The 21,094-nt window shown below is 39.8% G+C and overlaps 1 protein-coding gene across 1 annotated transcript; it reads right to left on the bottom strand.

Moving 5' to 3' along the window:
- Positions 1-3,165: 3,165 nt before the first annotated feature.
- Positions 3,166-4,151, bottom strand: LOC119510667 (olfactory receptor 13A1). The gene is given in 2 exon segments (XM_037805071.1): positions 3,166-4,109; positions 4,112-4,151. Coding segments are annotated over 2 exon segments (984 nt in total).
- Between the last annotated feature and the right edge of the window lie 16,943 nt (positions 4,152-21,094).

Below are 21,094 nucleotides of genomic sequence, written 5' to 3'. Positions count from 1 at the left end.
GAATCCTGCATCTCAATAACAGAAAGACAAACAATCCAATTAAAAAATGGGTAAAAGACATGAACAGACATTTTTCTGAAGAGGAAATACAAATGGCTCAAAAGCATATGAAAAAATGTTCAACTTCACTGGCTATTAAGGAAATGCAAATCAAAACCAAAATGAGATATCATCTCACACCTACCAGAATGGCCATTATCCAAAAAACAGAAAATGACAAGTGCTGGAGAGGATGTGGAGAAAGAGGCACACTTATTCATTGTTGGTGGGAATGTAGAATGGTGCAACCACTCTGGAAGACAGTATGGAGGTTCCTCAGGAAGCTAAATATAGATTTGCCGTATGACCCAGCTATTCCATTGCTGGGTATATACTCACAGGAACTGAAACTTAAGACACAAACAGACATTTGTAAACCAATGTTTATTGCAGCATTATTCACAATTGCCAAGAGATGGAAACAGCCCAAATGTCCATCAAAGGATGAGTGGATAAACAAACTGTGGTATATACACATGATGGAATATTATGCAGCTGTAAGACAGAACAAAGACATGGATCATGTAATAATGTGGATGAACCTTGAGGACATTATGTTGAGTGAAGTTAGCCAGAAACAAAGGGGCAGATTCTGTATGGTCTCACTAATATGAACAGATATTAATGAACAAACTTTGGGAGTTAAAAGCTGACAACAGAGGTGACCAGGAGATAGAAAGAGGGCAGAGATCAGCCATTTGATGCTGAAGAACTACAGAATGTTCAGGATTGATTGTATAGATCCAGAAATAGATAGCATAATACTGTGTGATGGTAGCACAGTATTGTAAGTACACTGAACAAAGATGTCTGTGAGTAAAGCTAAAAGAGGTGGGATAGGAGAATGTATGACCAGAGGTAAAGATAGATGATAAAGACTGGGACTGTATAACGTGGCAAAAACTGGAGTGGCCAATGACTGTTACTAAATATACAAATATAAAAATGTTTTTGCATGTGGGAAAGCAAATGAATGTCAACCATGTAGAAATTTGAAAAGGGATGGTATTCAGGAAAAAACATAATCAAAGCAAACTGGAGTCTATGGTCAACAGTAACATTGTAATATACCTCCATTAAATGTAACAAAGGCAATACGCCAATGCTAAATGTATATGAGAAGGGGATATAGGGGAGTAATATGGGATTCTTGGTAGTGGTGTTATTTGCTGTCCTTAGTAGTATATTGTATTGTATGACATGTTATTTTTCTTTTTATCATTTTTCCTTATTGCTAAAAAAAAAAAAACAATTTTTCTTGTAGTAATCAGTATGTTCAAATGCTGATTGTGGTGATAAATGTACAACTTTATGATGATACCATGAACAACTGATTGTACACTGTGGATAAATTTATGGTATGTGAATATAACTCTATAAAATTGTAGGAAATTATATATATAGGAGTAAAAGTGTTGGAGAAAACATGGTGAGAGGGATGATGCCTCACTAATATGGACTAACTACAATGTGTAAACTCAGAATTGAATCTTAGAACATAGCCTAACGTGGACACAATAATTGTAATAGTCCCTAGAATGTAAGCTCTTACAGCAGTTAACTCTATCCCTGAATTGTAAGGCCTATCTCTAAACTTTAAGATCCTGATCCCCTAGCGTATGTTGTCACAAACATTGGGACTGGCAGTTTGATGTGCTGAGCCCTCAAGCATGGGACTTGCCCTTATGAAGCTCATTACCACAAAGGACAGTCTAAAGTTGTATGTAATGGTGCCTAAGAGTCTCCCCCTGAGTACCTCTTTGTTGCTCAGATGTGGCCCTCTCTCTCTCTAACTGAGCCATCTTGACAGGTGAACTCGCTGCCCACCCCCCTACGTGGGACCCAACTCCCAGGGGTGTAAATCTCCCTGGCAACACAGAGTATGACTCTCAGGGATGAATGTGGACCCGGCATCGTGGGACTGAGAGTATCTTCTTGACCAAAAGGGGGATGCAAAATGAGATGAAATAGTTTCAGTGGCTGAGAGATTCCAAATGGAGTCGAGAGGTCACTCTGGTGGACATTCTTATGCACTATATAGATAACACCTCTTAGGCTTTAATGTATTGGAATAGCTAGAAGTAAATACCCAAAACTACCAAACTCCAACCCAGCAGTCTGGACTCCTGAAGACAATTATATAATAATGTAGATTACAAGGGGTGACAGTGTGATTGTGAAGACCTTGTGGATCACACCGCCTTTATCCAGTGTATGGATGAGTGGAGGAATGGGGATAAAAACTAAAGGACAAATGGGGTGGGATGGGGGGATGATTTGGGTGTTTTTTTTCACTTTTATTTTTTATTCTTGTTCTGGTTCTTTCTGATGTAAGGAAAATGTTCAGAGATAGACTGTGGTGATGAACGCATAACTATGTTATCATACTGTGGACAGTGGATTGTATATCATGGATGATTGTATGGTGTGTGAATGTATTTCAATAAAACTGAATTTAATAATAAAAAAAAGTGAAGATCATAATACATTTCAGCTTGAGTGTTAGTGAGAAGAAAAGGGGGAAACAGAAGCAATAGTTGCTCTTAGAATCAGAAAAATTTTTTTGAAGTCTAGCTGGCTCCAGAGGAAACATGATATAAGATAGTAGAGATAGGTTTCTTAGGGGCCAGCAGTCGACAACTCGGAAGTAATTCTTCAGCCCTTCCAAGTGCTGTGGGACCTTCCTGCCTAACCCTGTCAGGACCACACACTTAAAATCTAGGCAAGATTTTAGGGATATATCATTTTATAGACTGATTTTTTTTACACACACACACACACCAAAAAAAAAAAAAAAAAAAAAAAAAAAAGGAAGAGGAAGAAATAAACCCGGATCTTCTTGCCCCCAATAACTCTAAAACACAAGGAGCAGTTTTTTCTCCTGGGCAACTTTGTTTCCCTGCCAACTTAGCACTGATATTAACTTGGGGACAGACCCTGAGACCCAATGTCCCAGAGGCTTGCAGACTCACACCCACCCCCAGTCCTCCCAGGGCACCAGAATTCTGAGCACTTCCATGCAGACATTATGCTGGGTGGAGGAGACAGCTCTACTTATCTTCCAGTCCTGAAACTTGTTTATCACACACATCAGTGTCCCAGGAGAAGAGCTTCAGAAGGCACGTATTAATTTCTGAAGAAGGGGAAAAGCCTCCTGAGTGCTGCTTTGACCTCCTTATTTCTCAAAGTATAGATGAGGGGGTTGAGGGTCGGGCTCAGCATGGTGTACAGCACGCCAGCCAACTTGCTCTTCTCCGCACTGTAGCTGGAGACGGGGCTTATGTAGGCATAGAAGACAGCCGTGTAATACATGCACACCACGGTGAGGTGGGAGGAGCAGGTGGAGAAGGCTTTCTTCTTCCCCTCCACCGTGCGCATCTTGAGGATGTTGGAGATGATGAAGCCATAGGACACGACGGTCATCAGGAAGTTGGCTAAGCCATAGAAGGCATCAGCCAGGACAATCATGATGCTGTTCACGTAGGTGGAGCTGCAGGAGAGGAGGAGCAGAGGGGGCACCTCGCAGAAGAAATGGGTAATGACGTTGGGGCCACAGAATTCCAGGCGCGTCATCAGCCCGGTGTGGATGGCTGTGTTGAAGGCGCAGAGCCCCCACACGCCAGCAGCCAGCATGCTGCAGAAGGCCATGCTCATCATGGTGCTGTAATGTAGGGGGTGGCAGATGGCCGCGTACCGGTCATAGGCCATGACGGTGAGGAGGAGCAGCTCCGAGGATGCAGTCCAGGTGAGGAAGTAGAGCTGGGCCATGCAGCCCCCGTAGGAGATGGAGCTCTCCTCTGACAGCAGACCCTCCAGGGCTTTGGGCATGACAGAGGAGGTGCAGATAATGTCCATGGAGGCCAGGTTGAAGAGGAAAAAGTACATGGATGTGTGGAGCCCGGGGTTGAAGGTGATGGCCAAGACGATGAGGACATTACCAGTCAGGGCCATGGAGTAGAGAGAGAGGAAACAGCTGAATAAGAGCATCCGGTATTCTGGGTGTTCTGAAAAGCCTTGTAGGATGAACTCTGTTACCAGAGTCTGGTTACTCATGGTGCTCGGGCTGAGAAGGTTTCTGGAACTCTCAGGAGAAACTCCACCCACAGCTTCATGTGATTTCAGGGCTTGAGGAGGAAATGAGAGGTGTCTTAAGAAGGCTATCACCATGTTCATTCATGTCCGACATATAGATACACTAGGACTTATTAATCAAGGCAAACATACCAATATAACAATAGGCAAAGAGTATGAACATGACGTGCCAGTCAATAAACAATTAGACTAAGCAAGCTTATAGAGTCAGAGTCTAGAATATAGGTTACCAGGGGATGGAGTGGGAATAGCAAATGAGAAGTTAAGGCTTAAAATGTAGAGGGTTCCTATTTGGAATGATGGAAATGTTTTGCTAGTGGATGGTGGTGATGATAGCACAACATTGTGAATGCAATTAACAGCACTGAAATATATATATATATATATATATATATATATATATATATATATATGTATTTCTGGATGTGATTAAAAAGGAAGATGTTAGATTGCATATACGATAATAGAATAAAAATTTTTAAAAATAATTCATGGAACTACACTGCACAGTGAACCCTAAGTTAAACCATGGACTTAAATTAATAGAACAATTATAAAAATGTGCTATTAATTGTAACAAATGTTCCACACCAATGCAAGGTGTTGGTGGTGGGACAGTGTATGAGAATCCCGTAATTTATGCATGATTGTTCTGTAAACCTACAGATTCTCTAATAAAGGAGATTAGATAGATAGATAGATAATCATTTCAAATACAAATGACCAATTAAACTCATATAACATTATTTAACCTCAGTCAAAGAAATACAAACCAAATCAATGATCCACTCTTAATTAGCCATGATTTGGCAAAGTTAGAAAAGTATAATGACCAGTGCCAGCATGAGTGCAAAGATAGGAGACTTTTAAAATATGCATTCTACTTGAGCCAGGATTTTTACTTCTAGGAATTTATCCTAAGGAAATAATTAAGACTATTTTTGAGGTATCATTACAGAATTGTTTATAATAGTGAAAATTTGAAAGCAAACTGTCTTCTTAAGAGTGAGTACATTATTATGTATTGGTATAATGGAATGCTGTATAATTATTAAAATGCTGTTTTAGAGTGTTTTATAATGCTTATAGAAAAAGCATGAGAAAAGACTATGAATAGTATGTACAATAGAATCCCATTGGACTTTTTAAAAAGCATGTTTGTAAATGTATCTGTAGGAAAAACATCTGGTGAATGGCAGATCAACGTTGGAACAGTGGATTATGGTTGATTTGCATTTCCATCTTTTTGCTGATCTGTATTTTCTGATTTTTCTATATAGTAATCTTTCTAAATGGCAGAGTTATCTTGTAATTCTCCTGCTAAAAAAGTCTTCCATGGCTCCCCATTGCTGACAGAATAAAGCTCCCCGGCTATTCCTCCTGGATCCATCTCCTCTCCTGACCATCTCTTTTCCCTCGCCTTATCACTCAAGGCCAAAGCTCTGGCCACACCCATCATGCTCAGTCTTTCCATTGCACCAGGACATGCCAGGTTTTCTTGACTGTTTTTGCAGCTCCCTCAGCCAGGAGTTCCCTCCTTCTGAAGAACCAGGTCGATTGTCAGCTCCCTCCTTTCCTAACATCCCTTCCCTAGAAAGAAAGGACCACTCTCTCCTTTGTGTCTCTAACATGTTCTGTTCTGACTTCTATGCTAGCATCTGTCACACCTCACTGCATGACCGTCTTCCCGGAAGTCGGCCCTTATGCCTGCATCATCCCTGGACATCCCTTACTGGCACCCAGAGTGGTGTCCAGCATCGAATGGGCAGGCACTGAAATGTGTTTGTTTAAGTAATACTAAAGAAGAGCCTAGTATGAGTCAAAGCAGGATGCTTTCTATTCTCAAGAGAGAGCACGTTCTGTATTGTTCAAGATGAAATCAGTATGTCATCACATTTGCTTCTTCCTTCTTTTTAACTCTTCATTCATTAAAAGAGATAAGAAAAATGTTCAATTTAAATTAAGATTCTGTTTTTATCAAACTTCCAGAAATTAATTCACTGCCAAAGCATTAAAATGTTTATGCAAAATGCTCAAACTTCACCTATATTTGGAATCTTATCACCATTTTATAAGGTGAAGGTAAGAGCTGTTCTTTCAGCAGCATAAAATTCCTGACTTAAAGAATAAATCTATATTTGTATGAATTCTGTTCAAGGCTGATGGAAATGAAGGAGTTTAATCAGTGCATCTTTCTAGCCACAAGGCTTCAGGGTCAGTGGTGGTGGATATAATAAAATACTCTTTAGATTATTTCATTTTTTGTTCATGAAAGGAACAAAGGGTTGAAGAATTTACTTTCTACCATTAAGCCAGAGATCTGCAGAAATAACCAGGTAACTTTATTTACCCCTTACCACAGCCCAGTGAGTCCTGTTTAACTCCAGAGGGTAATTTGTAGCCAAAGGGCTGAGGTCGGTTGAAAAGTAGCAGGGTTGGATTTGCCCCGCAGCTCTCTCAGCATGAGGTTTCAGCACTTCCCACTGGCATCCTCCTTAGAACTCTAACCACCTGAATTCCTGAGACATCACTGTCCACTTCAAAGTGTATTTCAAACAATACGAGAGTCATAACACAAGGGCAACATCTGGGAGGAGATGAGTACATCCATCACCAAACGTTACTGAGCATTATGTGCACTGGGTCTGTCTCACACCACTACTAGAGCACCAAGAGAACCATGAATGAAACCTTAAACCTGATTTTTCTTTTAATTCAGAATGATAGGGAATAAAAAAACAAAAATGGTTTTGAACAGGTGCTCAGCATAAGGAAGCGTCAGCAAACTGACTCACATTCAGAGAACAAATTATCCCTTCAGATAATTACCCATTTGCTGCAATTTCCAGAGCAGGTGGACAGTCTTCTCATCCAGTTGGTTAACAGCGAGATCAAAGAATCAGGGTGCCAAGATGCTTTCTACGAAAATGACCATGAAATCTCTGTTGGACCTCAGCCAGCCATTTCCTCTTCTGAAAATAACAAAGCTGAAAGCTCCTGAAGTTCATAAGACATTGGCTCTCACTCTCATCAGTCATCATGAGAATACTGCTAAGGATTTGAGGGGAAAGAAAAGGCTGTCAAGCAATAATCTCCATATTTAAACACATGCTACACTCCAACAACACAATGACTCCTTACGTGCAAGGAGATGGGACATTTTGACAGTAGTTATTTTCCACAATTTGAAGGCCCTTCAGCATGCATCAGAGAAAGTAACAATGCATCTCAAATAATTTCATCATTTTAAAGAAGCAGGATTTAATGCCCTCTTCAAAATCCCTGAAATTAAAAATGTTCAATTGCATTGAGTGTTTCCTAAAGATAAGATGAATTTTATGTTTATTATTAATTATTATTTTTTATTTTATTATTATTTACTTTTAGTGAAGTTTTGAGTTCCAATTTATTGTTCATAGTTTCAAAAGTGGAAAATTATTAATTTTAATATATATTAATAATGGAGAACTTGGCTACTTCCATTATTTGTATCTTTAAAGAAGATGGAGGATTTTCACAAATACCATATTAGTTCAGTACCCTTCTATTATATTTGAAAGTAGATATTCATATTGTAACCATATTTCAAGAAGAGAAAACTGAAAATCAGAAAATGCCAAAATCTCATACTTTCAAGTCTGTCTGATATTCACTTTAGCAATGACTCTCAAAGGAGTCTGAGTGACTTACCCTGAGTCTCACAGAGTATCAGCGATGAAGCTAATGCTAGACAAAGTATTAATTTCTAGTCCCAGGGCTTTGGGATTCAAGGCCAGAATTCTTTTTAACTGTAATTCTGTAATTTGGTAGTTGCCTCCCTAAATCCAACTCAGCAAATGGTCAAAGAAATCAAGTAAAAGAAAAATAAGTGAAGAATTTATATGATCGTTTATTATGGCTGAGGTGTAAAATGCAAACCCTCAACTCTCAGCCAGTTTTGCCAACTGATTTACTTTGACTTCCTTGGCTGATCAAATAGTAATAAATACACAGTGAGAAATGCACAAATATTACTGACTGTATGTCAGCTAAACAAAAACCATCAGGTCTTTTATGCAGTTAATGATCCAAATTAAGCAGACTTAGAGTTATAAACAGAACTTTTCTCATTCATTTATACTGCTTAGAATATTCATAATTACCTTGAAAAACTCTTTTCCCCTTTCTGGAGCTAATGCGTTTACCTGTGACCATCCTTTCTCTACTGACCATGGTTGAGGACCCAGCGTGGGTGACATTGAGGTGGTGGTCAGCTTATAACAAGATCGGTCTAGATGTGAGGAGGCATCCTCCCCCTATTTAAGTTGCTCTTGCTGAAAGTTTGTGGCTCATCTTCAACAAAGTTTGTCACTGCCTGTGGGAAACATCTGGGAGAGATGTTCACAGCTATTACTCTAAGTGGACCCTGAAGGAGCAATTAAACTAAGTGTCTCTTTGCTGGGGACTTGGCTGTCGTCAGTGTTCACACAAAAGCCAGTTCAAACTTCTGATCCAAATGCATGTTGAAGGGTCTCAGCAAGAGCAGGGAACAGGATAAAATCTCTCCCCTAGCTCATAAGTCTGGGGCAGAGCAGCCCCAGGCCCTCAGTGCTCAGAATGTGTTCACACTTATCGACTGGATAAGGAGGTTAATCAGACAGCTAGAATTTCTGGATTGCCTTCTATGGAAAACTAAAAGCATGGCACAAACATTACCAAGTGCCCCTGCATAAACTACCGCCTTTATTGGATCTGATCTCTCACATCTCGGCTCCCCTACCTCCTTGCTACTTCATTTCCCCTATCCCCATATTTTCTCTCCCTCTCCAAATACCACCAGGTCTAACTCCATCTCCTCTACCAAGCTTTCCCTAGTCACTGGAGGGAGACAATCAGTCCTTCTGCTCATTCTCTGTCACATTCAGGGGTTCCCCATCATACTTTGGGGGCAACAATATGAGCTTTGGAATCCACAGACCTGGGGTCAAATTGCAACCCTTAAAGCTACAGGTTGTATGACCTTGGACAAATCTCTTAACCTCTCTAAGATGCAATTATAAAAAATGGTAAGAACTACCTCATTATCACAGTATGTGAAATATAGAAAAAGTTCAATGATATTTTATTTTCTCTTCCATCAATTTGGCACTTATTTACATGTATGCTTTCTCTTCTGTATTAGTTAGCCAGCAAGAAACAGGCCAGGTATCTGTATTACTTATCATCCTAGGAAAGTGCCCTGAGCATAATTAGCATTTAACACATAATTGTTGATTAAGTGACTGATTAGTTTGGTTGGAGAGTTAATGGATTTGTTATTGTGCCAGTTTGTATATATTATGTCCCCCGGAAAAAGCCATATTCTTTAATGAAATCTTATGGGGGCAGAATTATTAATCTTTCTGATTAGAGTGTGACCTCTTAATTGAATGGTTCCATGGAGATGTGACTCATCCAGCTGAAGGTAATACCTTTGACTGGATTATTTCCATGGAGGTGTTACCCTACCCATTCATTGTGGGTCTTAATTAAATCACTGGAGTCCTGTAAGAGCTCACAGACAGAAGGAGCTCAGTGCTGCAGCTGAGAGAGACTTTTGGAGAGATGCTTGAGAGATGACTGGTTTGTAGATGCTAGCCCAGAGTTTGCTCCAGAGAAACTAAGAGAGACAAGTCCAGAGACATTTTGCAAAGAGCCATTTTGAAACCAGAATCCTGGAGCAGACACCAGCCATGTGCCTTCTCAGCTAACAGAGGTTTTCTGGATGCCATCAGCCATTCTTCAGTGAAGGTGTCCTCTTGTTGATGCCTTAATTGAACACTTCTATGGCTGCATAACTGTAAATTTGTAGCCAAATAAACCTCCTTTATAATAGCCAATCCATTTCTGGTATTTTGCATAATGGCAGCATTAGGAAACTAGAATAGTTATAAAAAGGCATTTCAAACAGTTATAATTTTACTAAGCAGCATGATACACCTGGAATAAGTACTGAATTAAATAACTGACAAATGAATTTGATACTTGACTCTTACTTAACTAGCTGTATGCATTTGTGTAGGTCCCAGGACTCTCAGAATCCCAATTTTCTTCATCTATAGCATGGGAATAATAATATGTACCTTTAATATTGTTCTTTGGACTAATAAAATGCTATATTTCAATATACTTGAAAAACCATGATAGCTTTTGTTTGCATATGTCACCAAGAGAAACAATTATACAGAAAAATCCTGCTTTGGTGGCATTAAGCTCAGCTTAATTTTTCAGCAAAATAAAAGATGCATGAACAGGGACTCTCTTTCTGTGATATTAATGATATATTGCCATTCAGGAATAGATGTATATTAGTTAGGTTAAAGGCTAGGTTGCTGTAACAGATACGTCTGAAAATACGGTGGTTGAAAATTTTCTTTTTCACTCAACTGAAGGTGTGTGTGAATGGTGGAGGTGGTTTCCAAGTTGATGGGAGTGGCTTTGCTCCATTAAGTCATCTAGGGACCCAGGTTCCCTCAAGTTCCTGGGCCATCATTCTCATCATGATTCAAGTTTATTGTCATTACCTCTGTATTCCAACCTGTAGGAATGGAAGAGAGAGAAATCCCAGGTCAGGCCATTTATTTTAAGCAAGTGAGGAAGATACTGAATACATAACTTCTGCTCACATTCTATTGGCAAGAATTTAGTTACATGTTCTCATCTAGCTGCAAGGGAATCTGAATAATGCATCAAACTGGGAAGGACATGTACAGAAAAAGCAGATAACAAATTTAGGCAGGAGGAAATTAACAATTGCTATAGATATGAAAAAGGAAACTAGGGAGTGAGGATTTAGAAAGAAGACGGGAGAGCAGAGTGAATCTTATATCTTACTCCATACAACAGAAAACAAACTCAAGAAAGGAAAGGGGAATTACACAGGAAGGAGGAGGAAGATAAAGGAAAGGTGAAATAAGTAGAGAAGCAAATGATCAACACATTGAAATTACAAGCACAAAACAAGGAAATGAATTTAGGAGTTCTAATATCCTCAGGCAGTGTCAAGAAAGAGTCTGTCCCAGAGTGGAGGGGCTCTGTAGGGTATTGCAGACCCCCCATAGATCTACTACCCAAGGAGAGAGAGTGCCAAGAAGGGGATTGTACAACTGACCAAAAGAAAGTCACATGCTAGGCTATGAGATTCATCCAACAGGGCAGGCCTCCTGGAAATCAACAGCTCTTCTTAGATGGGCCAGGGAATTGAGATTGCAGGGCAAACCCCTACCCCAGTGTTGAAGAGACAGGCAGACACAGCAAACCACAGCTTACTGGGAACAGAAGCTGCTGCTGGAGCTAGCAACTGGTAAGAACACATAAGCAGTCACTGACGAATTGCTGGAGGCTGAGTGTGGACTAGTTTCAGAGCTGTAAACTTCTGGGGGACCAGTCTTGGGAGCTCCCCCACTTGTGTGAGTTTTATCTCCAGAAGCCAGACCATGTTCTCACAGTGAAACATGTAGAAAAAATATCCCCTTGGGCATTAGGCAAGGGGGTTGGAAAATTAAGTATTTTGGAATATGCCCAGATAGTTTTGTTCTTGGTGACGGGATCCTGCTTTCAGGGGAAGTTACTTTGCTGGAGTTTTGTCTGAAACTCTTCCGAATAACATATCCCAGGGACTCAGTCCCACTAAAAAAATGGAGATTTAACCATAAGATTATAGAATGCTTCTCCTTCCCAATACCTTACCACAACATCCACGGGGCTCTGGTGTAGTTACAGTAGATTACACTGGGATTGCTGCAGGGCACAGACTCTATTTAGGAGGGAGTTTCTATGGAAATCCAAAGGTGACAGGGGAGAAAAAGACAAGATGCTAAAGGAAATTGAAACTCTGACACCTACAGTGATGGGAAAGATCAAGCACAGCCTAACTCCTAGCCAGATAAACACAGAGCCTCACTCAAAGGGCCTATTCACATCAGCTCCTATTATGAGATACACAATATCCAACTCTGAAAAAAAATTATAAAGCATCCTAGGGGCAAAAAGGAAAAAAAACACAGTCTGAGGAGGCAAAGCAAGCATCACAAGAGGCAGATATGGTGGAGATGTTGGAATCATTAGACCAGTACTTTAAAATAACTATGATTAATAAGCTAAGGGCTCTAATGGAAAAAGAGGACAACAGGCAAGAACAGAGGGGAGGACTGTGGGAAGATGGCAGAGTAGGGAGCTCCAGGAACCAGTCCCCCCACCAGAACAACAATAAACAGGCAGGAACTGCCCAAATCAACTATTTCAAAACTCTGGAGTCCATAGAATGCTGCACGGTATCCAGGGGAGGAGAGTGGGAGGAAGAGTCTGGTAAATTGTGGTAAATACCAGTAAATTGCTCTCTCTGCATGATGGACACCAGCACCCATCCCCCAGTATCATGGCTGGCAGATATGGAGTCTGGGCACTGGCATAGCTTCCTGGCACCAGAGAAAGACACAAAAATCCGCTTTCCCAAGATCTGGGGGGTTGAGAGATGCATGGACTGATCGCTGCTCATGGCTTTGAATTAGCTACTTCAGATCACTGGGGGCCCACCTCTGAGGGTGGCCATTGTTGCAAACCAGCCCAGACAAGGCAGCAGAAGAGATTTATAGAGTATGTTTCCTCAGAGCTGCAGAGGGCAGTTGAAAGGCTGCAATTTTCTGCACAGGTCAAGAAAGCTCAGCTTAGGGGAGCTGCAGAAGAAGCTCCTGATGCACTCTTGAACCCTCCATTATCCCTGCTTTAAGGCAGTTTGGAGGTGGTCAACATTCCCTTTGTGTTTCCCTGGCCTTTCTCTGCCTGGTAGAGAGGGATTTAGGAAACATGCCTCATCCAAATTTGCCAACCAGGTAAAAGGAGCTTGAGGCAGTCAAGGCAGTATAAGAAACAATTGAGATGATAGCCTGGGGCAAAGGCTTACCTGCCTTAAGTCTGACAGTAGAACACCCAGGAGAGAGAAAAGGTCTGTCTCCTGGGAAGTAGAAGGTAAAATTAAGCCCATGTAAACAGGAACACTCCTCAGGCAAGCACAAGCCCAGGAAAAGAAATAGGTCCAGGAAAGAAAAGGAGGACCCTGCACTTTGCATTTCCTTGAGTGGATCTTGCTAATTGGAGGGCTGAAGCTCAAGACTGAATCCCAGAGTTAACGTTTTAAAATATTAAAGTGTAAAGTGTGCAGCAAAAGATTACAAGGTAAACAAAGAAACAGGAAATGATGATGCATCCAAAGGAAGAGGATGAAAATCCAGAAACACCAATGAAGAAGACAAGACTGTGGACATACCAGACAAACCTTTTTTAAAAAATGATCTTCAATAAGCTCAAGGAGATGAAGGAAAAATACAGACAAAGATCTAAGAGATATCAGGAAAGCAATGAATGATGAGTATGAGAATCTCAATAAAAAGAAAAAAACTTTAAAAAAGGAACCAAACAAAAATACTGGAGTTGAAGATGACAATAACTGAAAAGAAAAAAATTCCCAACAGGGTTTCAACAGCAGATTGTAGTGGGCAGAATAAAGAATCAGCAAACTCAAAGACAAGATAATTGAAATGAGTCAGACGGAGGAGCAGAAAAGAAAAAAGAATTATAAAAATCAAAAGCAAAAAAAAAAAAAAAAAAGCCAGAAGGACCTCTGGGACACCATTGAGCACACCAATATATGCATTATGGGGGCTCCAGAGGAATAGACAGAAAGGAGCAGAGGAATATTCAAATAAATAATGACAGAGAGCTTTGTAAACTTAGCAAAAGACATGAATATGCACAACCAAGAAACTCAGAGAACACTAAACAGCATGAACTTTAAGAAAAATGCACCCTGTCACATACTGATCAAACTATTGAATGTAAAGGACAAAATTTGAGTTCTGAAGCTGCAATAAAGGCAATATATTATATACAGGGGAAACCCAATTAGATTAAGTGCTGGTTTCTCATCAGAAACTGTGGAAGAAAGAAGACAATGGGTTGAAATACTTAAAGTGCTGAAAGAAAAAAAAAGTCAAACAATAATTTTATAACTGGCAAGCCTGTCTTTCAAAAATAAGGAGAGATTAATACATTACCTGGTATACAAAAGCTGAGGGAGTTGATCACCTCTAGATCTTTCCTACAAGAAGTGCTAAAGGGAGTTCCTCAGACTGAAAGGAGAGGATATTAGACAGTGGTTCAAAGTGGTATAAAGAAATAAAGACCTCAAGTAAAAGTAACCATTTGGGTAGTTATAAATGCCATCACTATTGTACTTTTTTTGTTGTTGTTGTTGGTATGCAACTCCACTTTTTAACTCCTACAAGTGCTAAAATGAAAAAAAATGCACAAAACATAATGAAAATCCTATGGTTTGGGGCACACAAGGTATACAGATATAAGTTGTAATAAGCACAAAAAAGGGTGTGGGGCTGAAGAGTATAGGAACAGTGTGTATGGTATTGAAGTCAAGTTGGTATTAAATCAAATATGGGGAGGCAGGGCAAGATGGTGGATTGGTGAGGTGTATGTTTTAGTTACTCCTCCAGGGAAGTAGGTAGAAAGCCAGGAACTGAGTGGATTGGATGCCACAGAGCAATTTGACTTTGGACATACTTCATACAACACTCTTGAACACATCGAACTGCTGAGATCAGTGAAATCTATAAGTTTTTGCAGCCAGGGGACCCACGCCCCTCCCTGCCAGGCTCGGTCCCGTGGGAGGAGGGGCCATCAGTGCTGGGAAGGAGAAGGGAGAACTGCAGTGGCAGCTCTTATCGGAAACTCATTCTACTGATCCAGACTCGAACCATAGATAGACTGAGACCAGACACCAGATAATCTGAGAGCAGCCAGCCCAGCAGAGAGGAGACAGGCATAGAAAAAAAACAACATGAAAAACTCCAAAATAAAAGCGGAGGATTTTTGGAGTTCTGGTGAACATAGAAAGGGGAAGGGCAGAGCTCAGGCCCTCAGGCTCATATGCAAATCCCAAAGAAAAACTGGTCTCTCTGCCCCCTGGATCTTTCCTTAATGGCCCTAATTGCTTTGTCTCTTAGCATTTCAATAACCCATTAGATCTGCGATGAGGGCTTTTTTTTTTTTTTATCTTTTTTTTCTCTGTTTCTAAAACAATTACTCTAAGAAGCCCAATACAGAAAGCGTCAAAGACTTACAATTTGGGCAGGTCAAGACAAGAGCAGAACTAAGAGAGCTCTGAGGCAAAAGGCAGTAATCCAGTGGCTGAGAAAATTCACTAAACACCACAACTTCCCAAGAAAAGGGGGGTGGCCGCTCACAGCCATCATCCTGGTGGACAGGAAACACTCCTGCCCATCGCCAGCCCCATAGCCCAGAGCTGCCCCAGACAACCCAGTGTGATGGAAGTGCTTCAAATAACACGCACACACCACAAAACTGGGCATGGACATTAGCCTTCCCTGCACCCTCAGCTGGTTGTCCCAGAGTTGGGAAGGTGGAGCAGTGTGAATTAACAAAACCCCATTCAGCCATCATTTCAGCAGACTGGGAGCCTCCCTACACAGCCCAGCAGCCCAGAACTGCCCTGGGGGGATGGCATTCACCTGTGACATAGCACAGTCATCCCTCAACAGAGGACCAGGGGGTACACAGCCTGGAAGAGGTACCCACTCGCAAGTCTCAGGGGCCATATGCCAATACCAAGGACTTGTGGGTCAGTGGCAGAGACAAACTGTGGCAGGATTGAACTGAAGGATTAGACTATTCCAGCAGTTTTAAAATTCCAGGAACACCAGGGAGATTTGATTGTTAGAGCCACCCCCCTCCCTGACCGCCCAGACACATGCCCTATATATACACAGGGCGGGCAACACCAACTACACACACAAGCTTGGTACACCAATTGGACCCCACAAGACTCACTCCCCCACTCACCACAAAGGCAAAGGAGGGGAGAACCGGCTTGTGGAGAACAGGTGGCTCGTGGACACCACCTGCTGGTTAGTTAGAGAAAGTGTACTCCACGAAGCTGTAGATCTGATAAATTAGAGATAAGGACTTCAATTGGTCTACAAATCCTAAAAGAACCCTATCAAGTTAAGCAAATGCCAAGAGGCCAAAAACAACAGAAAATTATAAAGCATATGAAAAAACCAGACAATATGGACAACCCAAGCCCAACTACCCAAATCAAAAGATCAGAAGAGACACAGTACCTAGAGCAACTAATCAAAGAAATAAAGATGAACAGTGAGACCATAGTACGGGATACAAAGGATATCAAGAAGACCCTAGAAGAGCATAAAGAAGACATTGCAAGACTAAATTTAAAAACTAGATGATCTTATGGAAGTTAAAGAAACTGCTGACCAAATTAAAAGGATTCTGGATACTCATAGTACAAGACTAGAGGAAGTTCAACAACGAATCAGTGACCTGGAAGATGACGGAATGGAAAATGAAAACACAAAAGAAAGAATGGGGAAAAAAATCAAAAAAATCAGAATGGACCTCAGGGATATGATAGATAATAAAAAACATCCAATATAAGACTCATTGTTGTTCCAGAAGGGGAAGAAAAGAGTAAAGGTCTAGGAAGAGTATTCAAAGAAATTGTTGGGGAAAACTTCCCAAATCTTCTAAACACCATAAATACATAAATCATAAATGCCCAGTGAACTCCAAATAGAATAAATCCAAATAAACCCACTCTGAGACATTCTGATCACACTGTCAAACATGGAAGAGAAGGAGCAAGTTATGAAAGCAGCAAGAGAAAAGCAATTCACCACATACAAAGGAAACAACATAAGACTAAGTAGTGACTACTCAGCAGCCACTATGGAGGCGAGAAGGCAGTGGCACAAAATATTTAAAATTCTGAGAGAGAAAAATTTCCAGCGAGGAATAATTTACACAGCAAAACTCTCCTTCAAATTTGAGGGAGAGCTTAAATTTTTCACAGACAAACAAATGCTGAGAGAATTTGCTAACAAGAGACCTGCCCTACTGGAGATACTAAAGGGAGCCCTACAGACAGAGAAACAAACAAAGGAGAGAGAGACATGGAGAAAGGTTCAGTACTAAAGAGATTCAATATGGGTACATTAAAGGATATTAATAGAGAGAGGGAAAAATATATATGACAAACATGAACCAAAGGATAAGATGGCTGATTCAAGAAATGACTTCACGGTTATAACGTTGAATGTAAATGGATTAAATTCACCAATTAAAAGGTATAGATTTGCAGAATGGATCCAAAAAAGTGAACCATCAATATGCTGCATACAAGAGACTCATCTTAGACACAGGGACACAAAGAAATTGAAAGTGAAAGGATGGAAAAAAATATTTCATGCAAGCTACAGCCAAAAGAAAGCAGGTGTAGCAATATTAATCTCAGATAAAATAGACTTTAAATGCAGGGATGTTTTGAGAGACAAAGAAAGTCACTACATACTAATAAAAGGGGCAATTCAACAAGAAGAAATAACAATCATAGATGTTTATGCACCCAATCAAGGTGCCACAAAATACATGAGAGAAACACTGGCAAAACTAAAGGAAGCAATTGATGTTTCCACAATAATTATTGGAGACTTCAACACATCACTCTCTCCTATAGATAGATCAACCAGACAGAAGACCAATAAGGAAATTGAAAACCTAAACAAACTGATAAATGAATTGGATTTAACAGACATATATAGAACATTACATCCCAAATCACCAGGATACATATACTTCCCTAGTGCTCCCGGGACTTTCTCCAGAATAGATCATATGCTGGGACATAAAACAAGCCTCAGTAAATTTAAAAAGATTGAAATTATTCAAAACACATACTCTGACCACAATGGAATACAATTAGAAGTCAATAACCATCAGATACTTAGAGAATTCACAAATACCTGGAGGTTAAACAACACACTCCTAAACAATCAGTGGGTTAAATAAGAAATAGCAAGAGATATTGCTAAATATATAGAGACAACTGAAAATGAGAACAGAACATACCAATACCTATGGGATGCAGCAAAAGCAGTACTGAGGGAGAAATTTATAGCACTAAATGCATATATTGAAAAGGAACAAAGGGCCAAAATCAAGGAACTAATGGATCAACTGAAGAAGCTAGAAAATGAAGAGCAAACCAATCCTAAAGCAAGTAGAAGAAAAGAAATAACAAGGATTAAAGCAGAAATAAATGACATAGAGAACAAAAAAACAATAGAGAGGATAAATAACACCAAAAGTTGGTTCTTTGAGAAGATCAACAAGATTGACAAGCCCCTAGCTACACTGACAAAATCAAAAAGAGAGAAGACCTATATAAACAAAATAATGAATGAGAAAGGTGACATTCCTGCAGATCCCGAGGAAATTAAAAAAATTATAAGAGGGTACTATGAACAACTGTATGGCAACAAAGTTGATAATGTAGAGGAAATAGACAATTTCCTGGAAACATATGAACAACCTAGACTGACCGGAGAAGAAACAGAAGACCTCAACCAACCAATCACAATCAAAGAGATCCAATAGTCATCAAAAAGCTTCCCACAAATAAATGCCCAGGGCCAGATGGCTTCACAGGAGAATTCTACCAAACTTTCCAGAAAGAACTGACACCAATCTTACTTAAACTCTTTCAAAACATTGAAGAAAATGGAACACTACCTAACTCATTTTTGAAGCTAACATCAATCTAATATCAAAACCAGGCAAAGATGCTACAAAAAAGGAAAACTACCAGCCAATCTACCTAATGAATATAGATGCAAAAATCCTCAACAAAATACTTGCAAATCGAATCCAAAGACACATTAAAAAAATCATACACCATGACCAAGTGGGGTTCATTCCAGGCATGCAAGGATGGTTCAACATAAGAAAATTAATCAATGTATTACAACACATTAAAAATTTGAAAGGGAAAAATCAAATGATCATCTCAATAGATGCTGAAAAAGCATTTGACAAAATCCAACATCCGTGTTTGATAAAAACACTTCAGAAGGTAGGAATTGAAGGAAACTTCCTCAATATGATAAAGAGCATATATGAAAAACCCACAGCCAGCATAGTACTCAATGGTGAGACTGAAAGCCTTCCCCCTAAGATTAGGGACAAGACAAGGATGCCCGCTGTCACCACTGTTATTCAACATTGTGCTGGAAGTGCTAGGCAGGGCAATCTGGCAAGACAAAGAAATAAAAGGCATCCAAATTGGAAAGGAAGAAGTAAAACTGTCATTGTTTGCAGATGATATGATCTTATACCTGGAAAACCCCAAGAAATCGATGATATAGCTACTAGAGCTAATAAACAAATTTAGCAAAGTAGCAGGATACAAGATTAATGCACACAAGTCAGTAATGTTTCTATATGCCAGAAATGAACAAACTGAAGAGACACTCAAGAAAAAGATACCATTTTCAATAGCAACTAAAAAAATCAAGTACCTAGGAATAAACTTAACCAAAGATGTAAAAGACCTATACAAAGAAAACTACATAACTCTATTAAAAGAAATAGAAGGGGACCTTAAAAGATGGAAAAATATTCCATGTTCATGGATAGGAAGGCTAAATGTCATTAAGATGTCAATTCTACCCAAACTCATCTACAGATTCAATGCAATCCCAACCAAAATTCCATCAACCTACTTTGCAGACTTGGAAAAGCTAGCTATCAAATTTATTTGGAAAGGGAAGATGCCTTGAATTGCTAAAGACACTTTAAAAAAGAAAAACCAAGTGGGAGGACTTACACTCCCTGACTTTGAAGCTTACTATAAAGCCACAGTTGTCAAAACAGCATGGCACTGGCACAAGGATAAACATATAGATTGATGGAATCGAATTGAGAATTCGGAGATAGACCCCCAGATCTATGGCCAACTGATCTTTGATAAGGCCCCCAAAGTCACTGAACTGAGTCATAATGGTCTTTTCAACAAATGGGACTGGGAGAGTTGGATATCCATATCCAAAAGAATGAAAGAGTACCCCTACCTCACACCCTACACAAAATTAACTCAAAATGGACCAAAGATCTCAATATAAAAGAAAGCACCATAAAACTCATAGAAGATAATGTAGGAAAACATGTTCAAGACCTTGTATTAGGTGGCCACTTCCTCGACTTTACACCCAAAGCACAAGCAACAAAAGAAAAATTACATAAATGGAAACTTCTCAAGCTTAGAAGTTTCTGTACCTCAGAGGAATTTCTCAAAAAGGTAAAGAGGCAGCCAATCCAATGGGAAAAAAATTTTGGAAACCATGTATGTGACAAAAGACTGATATCTTGCATGTATAAAGAAATCCTACAACTCAATGATGATAGTACAGACAGGCCAATTATAAAATGGGGAAAAGATATGAAAAGACAGTTCTCTGAAGAGGAAATACAAATGGCAAAGAAACACATGAAAAAAAATGTTCAGCTTCACTAGCTATTAGAGAGATGCAAGTTAAGACCACAATGCTATACCATCTCACACCTATTAGAGTGGCTGCCATTAAACAAACAGGAAACTACAAATGCTGGAGGGGATGTGGAGAAATTGGAGCTCTTATTCATTGTTGGTGGGACTGTATAATGGTTCAGCCACTCTGGAAGTCAGTCTGGCAGTTCCTTAGAAAACTAGATATAGAGATACCCTTCGATCCAATGATTGCACTTCTCGGTATATACCCGGAAGATCGGAGAGCAGTGACACGAACAGATATCTGCACGACAATGTTCATAGCAGCGTTATTCACAATTGCCAAGAGATGGAAACAACCCAAATGTCCTTCAACAGATGAGTGGATAAATAAAATGTGGTATATACACACGATGGAATACTACGCGGCAGTAAGAAGGAACGATCTCGTGAAACATATGACAACATGGATGAAACTTGAAGACATAATGCTGAGTGAAATAAGCCAGGCACAAAAAGAGAAATATTATATGCTACCACTAATGTGAACTTTGAAAATTGTAAAACAAATTG

Source organism: Choloepus didactylus, chromosome 15 (assembly GCF_015220235.1).
Source record: "Choloepus didactylus isolate mChoDid1 chromosome 15, mChoDid1.pri, whole genome shotgun sequence".
Taxonomy (NCBI): Eukaryota; Metazoa; Chordata; class Mammalia; order Pilosa; family Megalonychidae; genus Choloepus; species Choloepus didactylus.
The sequence above is the reverse complement of the archived record's forward strand: the minus strand, read 5'-3'. Positions and strand labels throughout refer to the sequence as shown.